The sequence below is a fragment of the Diplotaxodon limnothrissa genome, linkage group LG7 (genome assembly GCF_057381915.1).
Source record: "Diplotaxodon limnothrissa isolate DT_005_m linkage group LG7, D_limnothrissa_male_GT1.1, whole genome shotgun sequence".
Taxonomy (NCBI): Eukaryota; Metazoa; Chordata; class Actinopteri; order Cichliformes; family Cichlidae; genus Diplotaxodon; species Diplotaxodon limnothrissa.
In genome coordinates this window covers 59,329,078-59,346,070 of record NC_140602.1, presented here as the reverse complement: position 1 = coordinate 59,346,070, position 16,993 = coordinate 59,329,078, and the positions used below count along the sequence as shown (strand labels likewise).

General features: G+C 39.5%; 1 protein-coding gene across 3 annotated transcripts in view; it reads left to right on the top strand.

Annotated features, from left to right (window-relative positions):
• Window positions 1-16,993, top strand: part of pam (peptidylglycine alpha-amidating monooxygenase) — a 63,712-nt gene that overhangs the window by 22,408 nt on the left and 24,311 nt on the right. For all 3 annotated transcript variants that reach the window (XM_085360059.1, XM_085360057.1, XM_085360058.1), the window contains exons 4-7: window positions 7,887-7,944; window positions 8,411-8,498; window positions 11,109-11,200; window positions 11,411-11,494. In XM_085360059.1, the coding sequence (XP_085216185.1) occupies window positions 7,887-7,944; window positions 8,411-8,498; window positions 11,109-11,200; window positions 11,411-11,494 (322 nt within the window). The remainder of the gene's footprint in view (window positions 1-7,886; window positions 7,945-8,410; window positions 8,499-11,108; window positions 11,201-11,410; window positions 11,495-16,993) is intronic.

Here is a 16,993-nt window from a genome sequence, read left to right as displayed (position 1 = left end):
TTGGCCAGCGTTTTGGTGATATTTTTGAATGATTTGAGCTGTTTCTTGAAAAAATTGTGCTTACCTTCATAGCACATGCACCAACTATGAAGTACAAGCCCTATTTTTTTGGATGCAGCGAGGATAATGGATAAGAAAATGGTGCTTTGGTAAAAGTTTTTTCTGGGGATACAACATCTTGAACAGTTTGTGGTGTTCCACAATCAAATGTTTTAAATATACACACATACCTTGAGATAACATAGTTAACATTGTATTTTCTCCTATCTGTAGTAATAAAAGTAGTAGGTCCCAATGTTGGTCAGTAGAGGTTACCAAATCTCCAAACATGAGGGGAACATTCCTCAGTAAGCACCATGTCTGAATAGCATTCAGTCCCAGATCATTAGACTCTCCACCTAAATTCACAGCTACTGGCCTATTGTTTTTCTCCATGAATCCATAATCAAAACTTTGTATTCTCAAATTCAGTTCTCCCAATGTAAGATGTTGTTCTTTTAAATACAAAAACAATAACTTCAGTTCGTACTGGGCCACTCCTTCCAAAACATCATGCATCACATCAACTGAGAAGTTCTCAGTTGTGTGAAAATATGTAGCCACTTCTTGTTCTTCGATAAGCCAGGTCCGAGACAGCTCCAATCAACCAGAACTCTGTTATTATAGTTCCGAATTGGTAGATCTCATTCAATGTCCTCCATCGAGAGTGTCACAAGACACACGACGCAACCGACCATCGAGTATCCGGCAGCAAACGTCTCTGCAGGACAATTAGGCTCTCCCAAGCCTAGGAGTTGTCAGTTCCATTAAGGGACCAGTTGAGCAAATCCATAATTCTTCTTTAGGTTTTTAGAGAGTCTGGGAGACTCTCTTAGGGATAGAGAATACGCGAGACTATACAAAAGACATGAGATGCCAAGCGTGAAAGATAAGGGAGAGGGAGAAGGAGAAAGTGCGACTGCCTTCATCAAGAGCCAAGAGAGAAATTTTGCCCCAGAGACAACAGATGTATCCCCTAATGGGATACATCACTAAAGGTGGTTGAGAATAATGGGGCTAAGGTCCTGAAGGGCTTCCAGACAGGCAGATCTGGTTGGCCACCAACCAGACACAGTGTTGGTTGACAAGGAATAGAAGACCACAGTTGTGATACATGTGGTAGTCCCAAGGGACAGCAACATCAGCCAGAAGGAACATAAGAAAATAGAGAAGTGCCAGGGTTGAGTGAATAACTGAAGCAGATCTGGAAGGTAAAATCCACAGTGTTCCTTAATAATAGAAGAATTGAGGGCTCTAACCCCGAAACTGGAAGATTGGCTCAAGCAGATTTCAGGCACAACAAAGGTCATTATCAAGAATTACACAATTAGTACTGTGCCAAAGCCTCAAACTTCCAGGCATCTGGTAGAGCACCCATGCTTGAGAAACATATCACCCCCCCTCAGAGTGAAAGGGTTTTATTTATTTATTTATTTTTAAAATACTGATTAAGGCATACTAGATGATACATAGCCACCTGCGATGCATCTACTGAGCTGACAATGTGGCCAGACTAAAAGTAGTCACCCAACCAAGAGCACAACTGCCCCAACTCACTCACAATGTCTCATCAGAGGAGACGTATACAAATGTAAACACTGCGCTATGCACCATCCCTATTAACAGTATCACTGAAACCAGTGAGTGCATATATACCACTGCGACAATAATCCTTGAAATACTTATTACGTATAAGATCTATAATGCATTTAAAGGAAGACACCTTTGAAGAAGAAGGCTTAGAATTAAAATAGAATGGAATAGAATAGCTTCTCCGCGAATTGGTACCTGCTGGTGCTGGAGGGGTTTGTGTGTCCCAGGGATCCCAGGGGCTATGTTGTCTGGAGGCCTTTGCCGCTTGGTAGGGTCTCCCATGGCAAATTGGTTCTGGGTGAGGGACCAGACAAAGAGGGATTTAGAAGAGTAGAACATCAAGGAACAGTTCACTCTGCCCCGGATAGGGTGCCCCACCCTGGAGCCAGGCCTCATCTCATAAGCAATGCCAGCCCATCCTTATTTAGGCAATCTCAAAGAAGTTCCTCCAGATGTAATGGTCTTCTGGCATGGCCTTTGGTCTATAGTTTACCTCACAGATTTTCACTGGGATTGATTTGAATTCAGTTAAATTCAACTCAATTTTATTTACACAGTTGGTCAGCGTTTTAGAACACCCCAATTTTTCCAGTTATTTACTACAATTCAAGTTGTTCTAGTCCAATAAATAGTTTAAAATGATACAAAGGTTAACTGCCACAGGTAAAAAAACAACAACAAAAAAACAACAAGAACAACAAAAAAAACCCAACAAACCCAAAAGGTAAGGTTACCCAAAAACTTTTTCACGGAACTCAAAATGGGTTAACAATTTAAAGCTGTTCTGCAACAATGGAGGTTGATCAAGCCTTGAAAGGCTTCGCCCCAAGTCCAGCACCCTGAGACTGCACACTAAGTGGAAAGGAGGCCAAGGACTAGTGAGTGTCAGAGCCATTATCACTATCCAGGGTGAAAAAACAAAATGCATGAGTACATCTGGAAGATGGCTGCAACTCATCGTGTGCTTAGTAAATGCCCCGGGCAACAGAAACCTGAGGAAGAACAGAAACTGCCCTGCACAGCATGCACTACCAATAGACAGGAAAGGTGGCTGATATAGAAAATTCTTACCAATGGTTGGAGAAGGTTGGACTGAAAGATGGCTCAGACGCATGACTCATGGCAGCAATGGGAACAAGCTCTAAGCACAAGATCTATAGAGACAGGATCCCCAGATGCAGGGTCAAAGATGACCCTGAAACAATCTGGCATATAAATATAGGGTGCAAGATTGTTTCAGACAGGGCATACAGGAACATCTGTGCTGAGTATGGCTGTGTAAAGGTGGTGAGAATGACAAAAGTAAGATCTTGTGAGACCAGATGCAGATGGAGAAACTAGTAGTTGACTAACCAACCAGACATAGCAGTGGTGGATAAGCAGAGGAAAAAGGCCGTAGTGATAGATACAAAGTGATAGCAACTAGGGCTGGGCCATCTTATACTGTTCACAGTAATACCAGTATAATGTTAGGCAACGATAAGAAAATGAAGTATCGCAATGGAATATGGATAAAACGTGCATGCACAGTGCCTTTCTTTCCATACGCACATGGCCGAAAAAGCATAGCGGCAGCGGAGAATGAGAAGGGAGAAAGCGCATCGTTGAGTGAAACGGATGAGCCAGAATGGCTTTGTAAAAATGGTGCCACTTCAGTGGTGTAGAACTGGTTTGGTGTTTGTCCGTCAGATACCCACCAAAGCACTTTCTTTTTTTTTTTTTTTTGGTAGAACATGCAAGCGGGCCGTCGTTATTGCCGTATTTGTTGGACTAAGGCATTCGTAAATCTGGGAGTAATCTGGGTCCTAAACAGTGTTGCCAATTTAGCGACTTTGTCGCTATATTTAGCGAGTTTTCAGACCCCTTAGCGACTTTTTTTCTAAAAAAAGACGTGAAAGCACGTATCGCTTTTACTTTCAACAAGCAGCGGGTGCTGCAACGCAGTCAGTTCTTCTTTTACTCTTTTACTCTTATGCTGTTTTGTGGATCACAAGGTTTAAAACTACTTATAAACACACACACACACAAAGTAACTCCACCAGAGTGCCTATTTCAGGTCACTTTTGCCGGTCCAAGCCCGGGTAAAGGAGCAGGGTTGGAATTGTGACATTAAAAAAAAAAAAAATTGCTAAAAGAAATTTAATTTGTAGTTCTAAATAAACTCTAAATGCATTTAGAACGTTTTTTACTCACTTTGTGTCTCTTCCACGATGTTATTTCTCTCTCCAACAACATAGGTTACAATTAGATTAGCATGACCAATTATGCAAATTAGGTGATGACGTCATTTAGCGACTTCTAGCGACTTTTAGGACAACCAATAGCGATTTTCCTTACTGAGGAGTTGGCAACACTGGTCCTAAACTCCATCCCTTTCAAGTCCCAAAGTCAAACAAACACTGCAGCATCACTGAGAGTTAAAAACTGTCTAAATTCTTTCATCTTTAATAAAACGATCAGCATTGCTGCTTTGCCAGGTGTAACTATGAAGTTTAACATCCAGGCATCCATGAAAACAGAATTTATTACATTTAACGGAGTTAGAAGTTAGCGGAAGTTAGCTCGCTACCTAAGCATGATATAGCATGTTCTGACTGAGAGATTTCTGAAAAAATTCAAATGTACAGCTCTGCTATCACTTCCAACATAAATGAAGACAGAAAACTAAACAGCAGTGACGTTTGTAAGGTTACTGAAGTTGGGCTAGGTGGTATATAATGATGTGCTGCGTGATCGCTAGCGACACAGCTATGTTAGCATAACATAAACAGTGAAGCTAGAGGATGAACGCTAACGCTTTTCCACTCGATAAAAGTTAACGTGAAGGTTCCTGATGGTTAGAGACAAATGCAATCGCATGGCAGGATGCTGTAAACGGACCAAACTTCAGTTAGGAGAACAACTGAGATAATCCATCCACAATACAAGGTTAGTCATTAATATACTGCAACAACATGGGAATAGAGCAGCTGTGATAGAATACAGCATTAATGAATCAAAGGTACAGAAGTGGAGGAAACAAGAAGAATGAGTTGAATGAAGTTTGATTTATCTGACTGCTTTGTTTCACTTAATGTGTCTTATAATCCCGTGCACCTTATAGTCCGAAAAATACATATTTGATTTTTTTATTTGGCACACTGCAGTTTAATGTTGCAAAGCACCTCTTTTTAACTTCAGTGGATATTATACATGGTTATGCTCAGGATATCTCAGCCCATTTCTACTGGAAATGCCTTTTGGTTAAACTTTCAGCAAGGAATTTGCATTTGCACTGTTACATTTCTATATAGCTTTAATGCATCTAAAAAACGGCTGCTTGTTTAAGTGAAAATAAACGGATGGCATTTTTTTTTGTTGTGGAGTTGTATTTTGTCTCACATCAATTATATCGTCAGTTATATCGTTATCGCAAATTTTCAAAAATATATCGTGATAAATATTTTTGGCCATATCGCCCTGCTCTAATAGCAACTAGGGCTGGGCGATATGACCCAAAATTCATATCTCGATATTTTTTACCTGGACGGCGATATAAGATATATATCTCGATTTTTTTTTTTTTTTTTTTTTAAGCCATAAAGTAAGAACAAAAAGAGAGTTCTTAGTAGAGATGGACCGATCCGATATTACGTATCGGTATCGGTCCGATACTGACCTAAATTACTGGATCGGATATCGGAGAAAAATAAAAAATGTAATCCGATCCATTAAATATCACGAAAGCACCTCACAAAACTTGCAACACGCCGTAACTCACCTCAGAACGTTAGCACGTCGGCGCAGTATGCATCACGTGATAGAGCGGCTGTGGCATGCGGGACCTGTCGGTGGTCTGGATAGCATGTGGAGCTTCGCTAGCAACCCGGCATTTCATCTCCGACAAAGTTATCCCCGAGAGAAGTAAAGCAAGTGTGTAAGTCCATCTCTGAATGTTTGTAAAGCATTCCTGCGTTAAGCTTAACAAACGACTGCCTCTTCTTGCTGCTACTTCAATCATGAAACTGCTTAACGATCAGCTGATCGGCTTTTCTGTCGGGAGTACGTCTCTCTTGTTTGCTTTTGGCCCACTTTGCACCAGAAAGAGGAAACCAGCGGCTGAACAACAGCAGCACGTTTAAGCTCTATAAGCTGTTGTTAGAATTTATTTAATATTACTTTCTACTCGAGGATCTTTTTCTACATAGCTGACGGCTGGTAACTGTGCAGGGGCGGATCTAGCAAAGTTTAGCCAGGGGGGCCGATAGGGCATTAACAGGGAAAAGCGGGCACAAAGACATACTTTTCTTTCTTATTCTCATTTAAAATGTCTAGCTTTTAATAAATAATTATCTGACAGCCAAAGTTTTAATTTGATGCAAAATGAATAGAAGTCCATTACTGTATATAGTAACTATTAAGTCTAATATATATATATATACCCTAGTATATATAGTACTTTTTCCTTTGTGAAGGTACCATCTGTGCAGTCTGCAATTTTGTTGAAGAAAGATGTTGAATCTATTTAATATTTCTTGAAAAATAATTGATTTCTGTGCATTTTTTTTTCCACACTGCATCAAATTAAGGTTGATTACGTCGATTAAGCATCATGAGGTGGAGCGTGAGGGGTGGTTCCCTATTTTTTATTTATTTATTTTTGTTGTTGCTGGGAGTTGGAACCCTATTAGTTAGGTTGCTTAATATATATGCTAAGTACTCTTTAAATAGGGAGGATGGTGTAGGTTTAAGTTTATTAGATTGATCAGTATTGCTGAACTATGAAATATTTTTTTGGATACAGGTATAACAGAATAGCTTTAGTGTAGTTGTTGTTTTAAACTTGAGTATGAACTTATACAAAATGCAGCAAGATATTTAAAAAACAGTTTTGTTGATTAAAAAACACTATATCGGATTCATATCGGTATCGGCAGATATCCAAATTTATGATATCGGTATCGGTATTGGACATAAAAAAGTGGTATCGTGCCATCTCTAGTTCTTAGTCAAAGCTGTGTCCCAGATGTCACACAGGCACTTTTATTAACATAGAGCATAGATGTACATAAGATTTACTCAAAAATAAATTATGAGCATTTATTAAATAATCATGCTCCATAAATAAAAGAAAACAATGTTGTTTTTGTGCATAACAAAAAGCTCACAATTGTGCAGTCAAAATGTAAACTAAAAGACGCTGAGCATAGTAACAAAGACAGATTTCACAGCTGCTCTGTTCCCAACTTCTACTGTGTGACTGACAGCATTGAGTTTGAAATCCTCTTCGTAACCACGTCTCTTAACAGGTGCCATTTATAGTCCTTATACACAGTAGGGTAATATTACGTTGAAGCACAGTACGTATCACTCCGCGAAGGCTCCTCGGTAGCCGTAATGCTCTGACAATCCATCAAGCGGTGCAGCACCGTAGCTTACCAAAGTCGTACTAAAACATTTTTGACAGATTGCTGAGCGCTGTGTACCACATAAAATCGGTTCGCGGCCATCAAGCACAAACAGAATTCATACATAAGGCGCGCTGTCAACTTTTGAGAAAATGCAAGGATTTTAGGCTGTGCAGCGCCTCTGGGCTGCATGGCGTTAGCGTGGTTAGCTAGCTAACACGTTGACGGCGTCCAGCCCCACGCACGGGGCGATGTGCAGTAACCCTGACATGGCAAATCTCCGTTAACATCTTGTTGCTTCCTGCAGGTGAAGCGATGGGGGAGGAGGGGGAGCTGTGTTCAGTGAAGGAGGGGCGAGGCCGAGTAACGTTGCGTAAAGACAAAAGTGGACGAAAGAGAGGCAAACTTGCGGCTCCACAAGTATAATTATAACGTAACATAGACTATATCGATATAAAGGATATTGTCACACCTTATATCTCGTATAAAAATATATCGATATTTTTTAAAAACTCGATATATCGCCCAGCCCTAATAGCAACATCAAGAAGAAGTAACACAAGAAGTTCGAGAGATGTGGAGTGTTAAAACAACATTGGTCCCCATGAGCACAGTGACCTCTGTGGGGCAGTGACCCCCCAAACTAGGTGAGTGGCTTCAGCAGACCCCAGAGTGCAGTCCTAGATACTAGTCAGGGTCCTGTCTAGTAGAGGCTCTAAGACTGCGCTTTCCTGGACGGAAATCTTGGATATCCCTCCTGGGATCTGCTGAAGCCAAGGGGTATTAACTAGTGTGTGTGTACGTGTTTGTTTATTTGTTTTCTCCATTTAGGACTCATTGATGTCATTGTTTTCCTTAATATTTCAGTCGGACACTTACCTTTGCATGGCATTTCCAGTTCCAACTAGGCAAGATGCATATATTGGTGAGTTTTATCTTTTATTAATTTATTATATATTATAAAACCTACAGTGATTGGCAATTACAGAAAAAAATGTTTCTAGCTGACCTATAAGCTGGATACAAAGTAATAATGACAAGTTCAATTTATATCAACAGTTGAAATGGAAATTTTAAAGGCATCATTGCTATCACATGGTGTCACCATGATTACCTTTTGTATATCTCCTGTGTAAATTTCTTTTCACAATATAATATTTTATTAATTTCACTAAAAAAATTTGATAAAATTTCATATTTTGAAACATTTTTCAGGGAACTAAGTCATTGCTAGCTTTAAATTAATTAGAGGGTGGTGATGATCTTTCTCCAATTGACCAGTCTGATGTATTTTCAAAGAATCAGGCTGTTAGTCGATAAGGCGATTTGTTATGTGTGAACTTCACTGTCAATTTGAAGTTGAAATTTTTAACCAGTGTTTTTCTCTTCAGTGGACTTCATACCTCTTGCCAGTATGGATACAGTCCATCACATGCTGCTGTTTGGCTGTCAGACCCCTGTGTCCACCAACAGCTTTTGGTAATGCCCAACTTTAAATTAATTTTGTTAGTGTTTTTGTTGTTAGGAAAAAAGCCAGGACCCAGGAACAAAAAAAAGGACCTTGCGTAAGAAGTGCAAGTTAAGCCTCTTTTTTATTATTACCTACTCGAATAGATTTGCCACAGTTCTCCATGCTTTTCAGGGGTTTCTATTAGGTCATAGTACCAGGTACTGAAATACTATCTGCTCAGCTGGGTTTTTAAAGTGATCAGAGCAGGTACTAAAATGTGACGTCGTCAGACTGCATGCCACCAATTGGCTGGTCAGTGTCGCCACTTAATGAGTCACGAGAGCATCTTATTCATGAAAAATCAAAACCACCATTTTTGAAACCCAGCAACAGTTGTAATGGAAAAAACTGTAATCTTAGACTATATTCTTATTTAAATACTTAACCATTATTAAAATAATGGCTAGCTGTGAACATCAGCACAGATCAAATCTAGTTTTGTTTAGTGCACCAATAATAGCTTTTTATTTTAGTTACCCACAACCACTGACTGTGGAAATGTAAATGCAGCATAAAAAAATGACTTAAGCAAGCATCATCTTCAAATGTAATATGAATCCCAAACTTGCACCTAGCTCTCACAGGCCTGCCATTTCTCTGCCCATTGGCACGAGAGTAGTACCCCTTCTAGCTGTATATGCACCACCAGCAAGGGAGTGGTCTCTGTGTCCCCCTTTGGGCACCTAGAGGCACCCGACCCTCAGAATGAGGAAGCCTCAGTCCCTAAAGGGGCTCCACTGGCAGGGATACGCTATTTTACCTGATATGTTTCCACCTAAGAGGCCCCACTTAAGCTCTATTCAGGTTGTCAGTCCAAGAGGTCTCTCAAGCACAAAAACATTCTCTCTCTGCACACAAAAGTATTTTTTTTACTGTCTCAGGTATAACTCCCAGTTAGCATGTTAGATGTTCAAGGTACCATGTCAGTTGTTTTCATTATTGTATTTCATTGCTGTTCACCAAGAAGGTGACTCCAACAATGTTCAAATGTTACAATCAATAAAAAATGAGTATTCTTCTTAAATAATTGTAAATTCTCAGCCTGCAGGCCAAATGAGCCAGGTTAGGCAGGTGATACCTTTCCCTGCAGACACAGTGACAATGCCTCACCTACAGTGTTGCATGTCAGCTGGTAGCTCAGCCCCTCCTCAGTAGCACGCTTGTGCCCCTTTCTGTGAGTGATGACAACTGTTGCTGGTTCAGGCTTCCCCGTTTCCACAGAATTGTAAACATTACTGTGAGAAACCCTTTAGCAGTGATTAGGTTTTTCAGCATTAATGTGAGATTTCTAATTTTTGAGATGTTGTACAAATGGAAGAAAGCTCTCTTACATATTTGTCTCATATGCACACTTTTTTAAAAAAATTTATACCCTAGGTGCATCTATTAAGAACCTGTGTGCACAGGATTTTTAACATAAATTATGTTTTTAGTGTTAAACTGTAATTATTCTTGTTATCCATGAATTTTTAAATGTTACTATTTCCAAAAATAGCAAGGAAAAAGTAGTAAAGCATATGATGCCAAATTATAGTTATTCTCAGAGAAATCCTGTGTGCTGGCTCAAATTTGGGTATAAAAACTAGACTTCACTCTGTGTCAAGACTTTGCCTTAAAAAACTAAGAAATTAATGTTTTTATTTTAAGTAAGTTTTTGACAGATTGATAACATTTTCCTATCTTTATGACAGGTGCTCTAATAAAATGAACTGTAGATCAATTGAGTCCTTGGCTTGAATATTTTTTCAAATAACTAAACTAAACCTTGTTACTAATTCTGACAATGTAGTTTCATCCTGGTAGTTATATACCGTCTATGACTTCAAAGTGAAAATGCTTAGCAGTGGTTTTGACTGCTGTTTTTGCTTAAGGTACATATGAAAAGCAACATGTATTCACAAACTAAAAAACATACAAATTCTATTGGACAATTTTCTATTAGGTTATGTCTTTCTTAATGTCACTGTAAATTTACCTTATAGCTACACTGAATACATAATGTATGCTGACTGCAAGCAGATGCTGCAAGATCCAATGAGAGAGAGGCAAAGCTTAGTTATTTTTGAAGTGTGCAGTAAAGAGATGGTGGATATACTGGACAAAAATTCTTGAATATGTTGCATGAATATGAATTTGATAAGCAGAAGAAAAAGCAGAAGAACACAGAGAAGTTTTGAATGGATGTACTGAAGGAGGATATGTAGAAGGTTGGTGTGGGAGGGGGATGCTAGACATATGCCATGATGAGATGGAGCCTGGTCATTCACTGTGGCGACCCGAAAGGGTGCAGCTGATGCAACATGGTTCTTTTGATTTGATGCTATACAACTGTAATTTGGCCGTAGAATTGCTCAATGACAAATGGTCAACCTGTCCTTGACTTAGTCTTACTATTGAGTTCTTAATGACAAATATTCTCGTATTGTAATATTTGTAATATTATTTGCTTGTGCGTTTGTCTTTCGTTATGTAAATGCCTCTATATGCTTGCTCCACAGCAAATGGCTAAACTGGAGATAGTTGTTTGTTTTGTTCTGTAACTGCCTTTGGGATTCACTGTTTTGTGGTAATTCATTAAGGGACTGTGGCAGTGTGCAAGGCACTTGTGAGGATGAAGCAGCAATTATGTATGCCTGGGCTCGAAATGCACCACCTACCAAATTACCCAAAGGTATGTCTATGACTTTTTCTGTATTGAACTGCTGCAGTGAAAGGGGGTGGAGTTTTATTTTTGACATTTATGTTAAAAGAAGAATCTGTAGGTTTTATGTATAATATTATGTAGTGTATGCTACTCATTTTTTTCCCTCTTCTTCTTTTACTGTTTATATTCATGAGGTCTTATGTCCATTGTTAACCACTATTCTCTGTATTTTATCAGATGTTGGCTTTAAAGTTGGAAGAAGTTCAGGAATGTCCTACTTTGTACTGCAGATTCATTACGGAGATATTAGTGCTTTCAAAGGTGAGTCCTTTTGAAACATAAATATAATGTAATAAAAAAAATATATTATGTGCTCAAATTAAGCAGCTCAAATTAAAGCAGCAGTAATTCAGTAAAAATCTGGAAAGATCCAGAGTTTGAAAAGTAATTTTAAATACTACACTAAGACCATTCACCTCTGAAATAAAATGTTGCAATCTTTTATACCAAGTGCAATAACTTCTTCTAGTGTAGTGTAGTGTATATATCATTTCTGATATTTCTTTTTTTGTTTTTATTGAGCATCAACAATGTAGTACAAAGACATAGATATAGCAAGGCCACAATGCTCCTTTATATATATACTCCACCCCAAGAACATATTGGACACTGATCCAGAAGGAAAAAGAAATTAAAATAAATAAATGAATAAAGTGAATTTAAATGAGGTACAAGGAAGTTCACCATTTTTGAAGATGTGCCTTTAAAGGGGAATAGTTTACACAAAATGAATCCCAATCACAGAAAAAAAAAAAAAGGATTTACGGCAGCTGTCAAGCATCTTTCAGGTGGATATGGTTTTAATTTACTCTAAATGTTTTAGCAATGTATCCCAAACAGCAAAGAATCTCTCCTTCGACCCCTTGAGAGCGTACTTTATCTTTTCCAACTGTATAAATTGTGTCAGGTCACTAAACCACAAAACCGCTTTGGGTGGCTTTTTTGACTTCCAATGCAAAAGTATCCTTCTGCGTGCAAGCAGTGTAGTGAAAGTGATTATGTTTTTATGGCTCTTCCTTAGTGTTCTATATCCTCTCTCTGTGACACCAAATATGCCCATAACTGCATTGGGTTGAAGCTCAACATTCAATGCCTCGGACAATGTTTTGAAAATTGTTGACCAGTAGGCTTTTAAAGTTGGACATGACCAAAACATATGTGTTAAATCGGCAGAGGGATTTCTACATCTCTCACAGCATCTCTATGTTTGGAAATATTTTGGTTAGTCTTGCCTTGGAGTAATGAATGCGGTGTAGAATCCTGAACTGCATGATGTTTAATTAATTTGGCACAGAAAGTGCTGTTGTTTACTCTTAAAAGGGCGCTCTCCCAGGTCTCCTCCTCCAAAACCATCCCCAGCTCATTCTCCCAGTCTGCTTTGATCTTTGGCATTGTTATATTCTGAAAGGAGGCTATACAATTACTAATTCTTGAGATTAGGCCTTTAGGCTTAAATGTCAGTTTCAACAGATCATCTAGAGCAGTAAGTGGAGTTATATTTGGAAAGTCAGGGTTGTGATGCTGAAGGAAGTGACGAACTTGGAAGTATCTAAATAAGCTGGGCCGAGGGAGGTCAAATTTGTGTGATAAATCCTGAAAACTTGCCAAGACACCGTCTATATTAGATTAGATTAGATTAAACTTTATTAATCCCTCGGGTGGGTTCCTCCGGGAAATTCAGTTTCCAGTAGCAAAGCACCGACAGAAGTTGCATGTTACAGATACATTAAGGGGAATGAGAGTAAGGATATAAGCATAAATACACCATATATACACATATACACATATATAGATACAGAATATACAATATGGATAAATAGGATTGCTCATTTGAGTGAGTATATTGCACAGTGATTATTGCACAGTCAAATATAAGAAAAAAGACAAAACAAAAACAAATATTGCAAATATTGCACAGTGTAGAAAAGCACCTACAGCTCAGTTGTTCCCGCCCTCCCTTGTCCCCCTGTTTCTCCTCCCTCTCCCCTCCAGTGAGGAGTTAAACAGTTTGATGGCGTGTGGGACAAAGGAGTTTTTAAGTCTGTTGGTTTTTGACTTTGGGAGAAGCAGCCTGTTGCTGAATAGGCTCCTCTGATTGTTTACGACCGTGTGCAGAGGATGCCCAGCATTGTTCATAATGTCCAGCAGTTTCTTTAGTGTCCTTTTCTCTACCACTGTCACCAGAGTGTCCAGCTTCATGCCGACCACAGAGCCAGCCTTCCTGATCAGTTTCTCTAGCCTGCATGAGTCCTTCTTTGCTGTGCTGCTCCCCCAGCACACCACAGCATAGAAAAGTACTCCAGCAACCACTGACTGGTAAAACATCCTCAGGAGCTTCCTGCAGATGTTAAAAGACCTCAGCCTCCTGAGGAAGTACAGTCGGCTTTGGCCTTTTTTATACAGGTGCTCTGTGTTGCATGACCAGTCCAGTTTGTTGTCCACCCACAGCCCGAGGTACTTGTATGTGTTGACCACCTCCACCTCCTCCCCCTCTATCTGAACTGGCAGTGGACCTGGTCTGGACCTCCCGAAATCCACAACCAGTTCCTTAGTCTTTGAGGTGTTGAGTTGCAGGTGGTTTGTGTGACTCCATGCGACAAAGTTCCTCACCAGACTCCTGTACTCCTCTTCCTGATCATCCCAGATACACCCCATGATGGCCGTGTCGTCTGCAAACTTCTGAATGTGGCATAATTCAGAGTTGTAGCAGAAGTCAGAGGTGTACAGGGTGAAGAGGGGACAGCACAGTTCCCTGTGGTGCTCCTGTGCTGCTGACCACTGTGTCAGACGTGATGTCCTTCAGCCTGACGTACTGTAGTCTGTCGGTGAGGTAGTCGGAGATCCAAGCCACCAGGCAGGGGTCCACCTCCATCCTGTTCAGTTTTTCCTGAAGCATACAGGGCCGGATGGTATTAAAGGCACTGGAGAAGTCAAGAAACAGGATCCTGATCGTGCCTTTTCCCCCCATCCAGGTGTGAGTGGGCTCTGTGTAGGAGGTACAGGATGGCATCCTCCACTCCGACACCCGCCTTGTATGCAAACTGTAGTGGGTCCTGGGCATGTTGTACCTGTGGTCGGAGGAGGTTGAGGAAGAGCCGCTCTAGAGTCTTCATAAGATGTGACGTCAGTGCCACCGGTCGGAAGTCATTCAGCTCATTGGGCCGGTTCTTTTTGGGGACCGGGACGATGCAGGATGTCTTCCATAGGGCGGGCACTCTCCCCAGTCGCAGACTGAAATTGAAGACTCGTTGTAGCGGCTCCCCAAGTTCAGCAGCACATGCCTTTAGCATCCTAGGACACACCTTGTCTGGGCCTGCTGCCTTTCTGGGGCGAAGCTTCCTCAGTTGTCTCCTGACAAGGCTCTAAGAGAGGTGGCGATGCAAGATGCCGCTTCAATTTGGCACCAGTCTTCATCAGGGGTATTGAGCCAGTATATGATTTTTTTTGAACATTTGAGGACCAATAGTAATGGCGGAAATTTGGAAGTCCTAAGCCGCCTAGGTCTTTAGGCCTCTGTAACTGATCCAGACATATTCTTGGTTTTTCCCCATCCCATATAAATGAGATAGAATAGAATAGAATTCAACTTTATTGTCATTGCACATGCACAGGTACAGGGCAACGAAATGCAGTTTGCATCCATCCAAAAGTGCTTTAGTGATATAGATATATTACAATATATATTAACAATAATATAGATATGTAAGTATATTACAGAAATGGGTCTATTATGGTATGTATAATGGTATGTATATGGTAAGAGATCAGAGCTTTATCAATAGATTTAAAAAATGATTTTGGAAGGTAAAGTGGGATACACTGAAAAAGATAAAGAAACTTTGGGAGTATATTCATTTTTATACAATTTACCTTCCCTGCAAACGACAAATGAAGTGGCTTCCATTTCTTTAAGTCTGATTTGACCTTTTCAAATAACGGACAGAAATTTTCTTCATAGAGATTATGCAGATCTCTTGTTATATTTATGCCTAGGTATTTGAAGCCATTTTTGGCTGTTTTGAAAGGTGCAGCACTATTCTGTATTTGAAGAGCCAGATCGTTAACAGGATAACATTCGCTTTTACTGAAGTTCAGTTTGTACCCAGAGAAGGAGCCAAAGCTGCTTAAGGTGTGAATAATGTCGGGGACAGATGAAACAGGATCAGATACATACATTAACAGATCATCTGCATAAAGGGACACTCTATGCTCTTTATCCATCCTATGGATACCCGCAATTGATGGCAAGGTTTTGAGTGTAATAGAGAGGGGCTCTATGGCCAGGGCGAATAACAATGGACTTATTGGACAGCCCTGACGGGTACCCCTTGTCAACTTAAAATAACGTGAACATTTACCATTTATGATTATAGAGGCTTTGGGTGATGTATATAAAAGTCATTTCTGATATTTCTAACATTAGTTTTCTGTTGTTTTTCAACCAAACACACAGTTGTAGGTTCTCTACATTTAACCTTTGGTGAATCTCTCAAACCTAAATACAGTATTGTACAAAAGTCTTGAGTCACCAGTCATTTCTTAATATTTTGCTAGGAAATGGGGAGTAGGTGCACAAAACACTGTTTTGTGCTGCCTGTCTGCTGACGGCCTCCTATAACATGCTTCAGCTTCACTCTACATGGATGCCTTTGCCTTTCTGCACGCCTTCCTATCTGAAGAACTATAAAATTTTCCTACTTGTATAGTTAAATAAATATCTACTATATTACCCAAAATGATTTATCATTAGTGGACAATGACAGTAGGTGCAGGATTTGTTTTAGAACCATTCCTTTAGCAAAAGAAGCAAGGAAACACTTCACTACACATAACACTTCATTACTGGCAAATTGTACATAAATGATCAAAAATAAAAATATTATTTTGCATAAAAATGTTCCCCATGGATTAACATTTCTCCTCAACATGTTTAGGACTGAGCTTAAACATTTCATACTTTCTTTAATTTACAGTAAATGCATCAGATTGTATAAAATTTGTCATGAGAGGACCACATATCTTTTGGGAAAAAAATCAGCTGTTAAGAACTTAGAAAAACAGATTTTAAAAAAGTATTAAAATATATAGTTTATAAAGTTTTTATATCTACAAGAGACAAGGCAAAACTGTTGGTTAAACGGTGCACATTTGCTCAACCAAGTGATTTCTCAGAGATGCTATTCTTAAAGTTTTAGCTGAGCTTCCACTTGCCAGTTTTATTAAACTGGATTTGACACCTTCTCTTCTTTATGAAGGCTTTCCTTGCTAACTTGCTAAAGGAGTTATTACAAACTTTCACGCACTACAGTCCATCTTCTCTATGTCACACAAGTTGTATCTAACTTGGGTACCACCTAAATTTGGTAAAAATTTGTCAACTTTCTTGAACACTATTAGCCTCTGGCCTTCTAGCCTGGGCTGATCAATTTGAGCTAACCAAGCAAGCCAAGGAAACTGCTGTTCTGTGTCACTTGTTCATTGACTTCAATGGGCCACTATTTTTAATTATTGATATTAATAATATTGGGCCATTGATATTATTAATATTGGCTATTTATTGATCCCTCTCTATCAACATTTATAACAACCAATAAATAAAAATTTATAAAGTAAACAAAAGTGTTGATTTTGCATATTTGTCCACCAGATGGTGCACTGCAATTTGCCAGTTGCAGCACCTGTGTTTGAAATGCCAAAAACACACCAGCTGATATGAGCAGAGTAGTGCAGCGCATGAATGAGTAAATAAAGGACTTCACA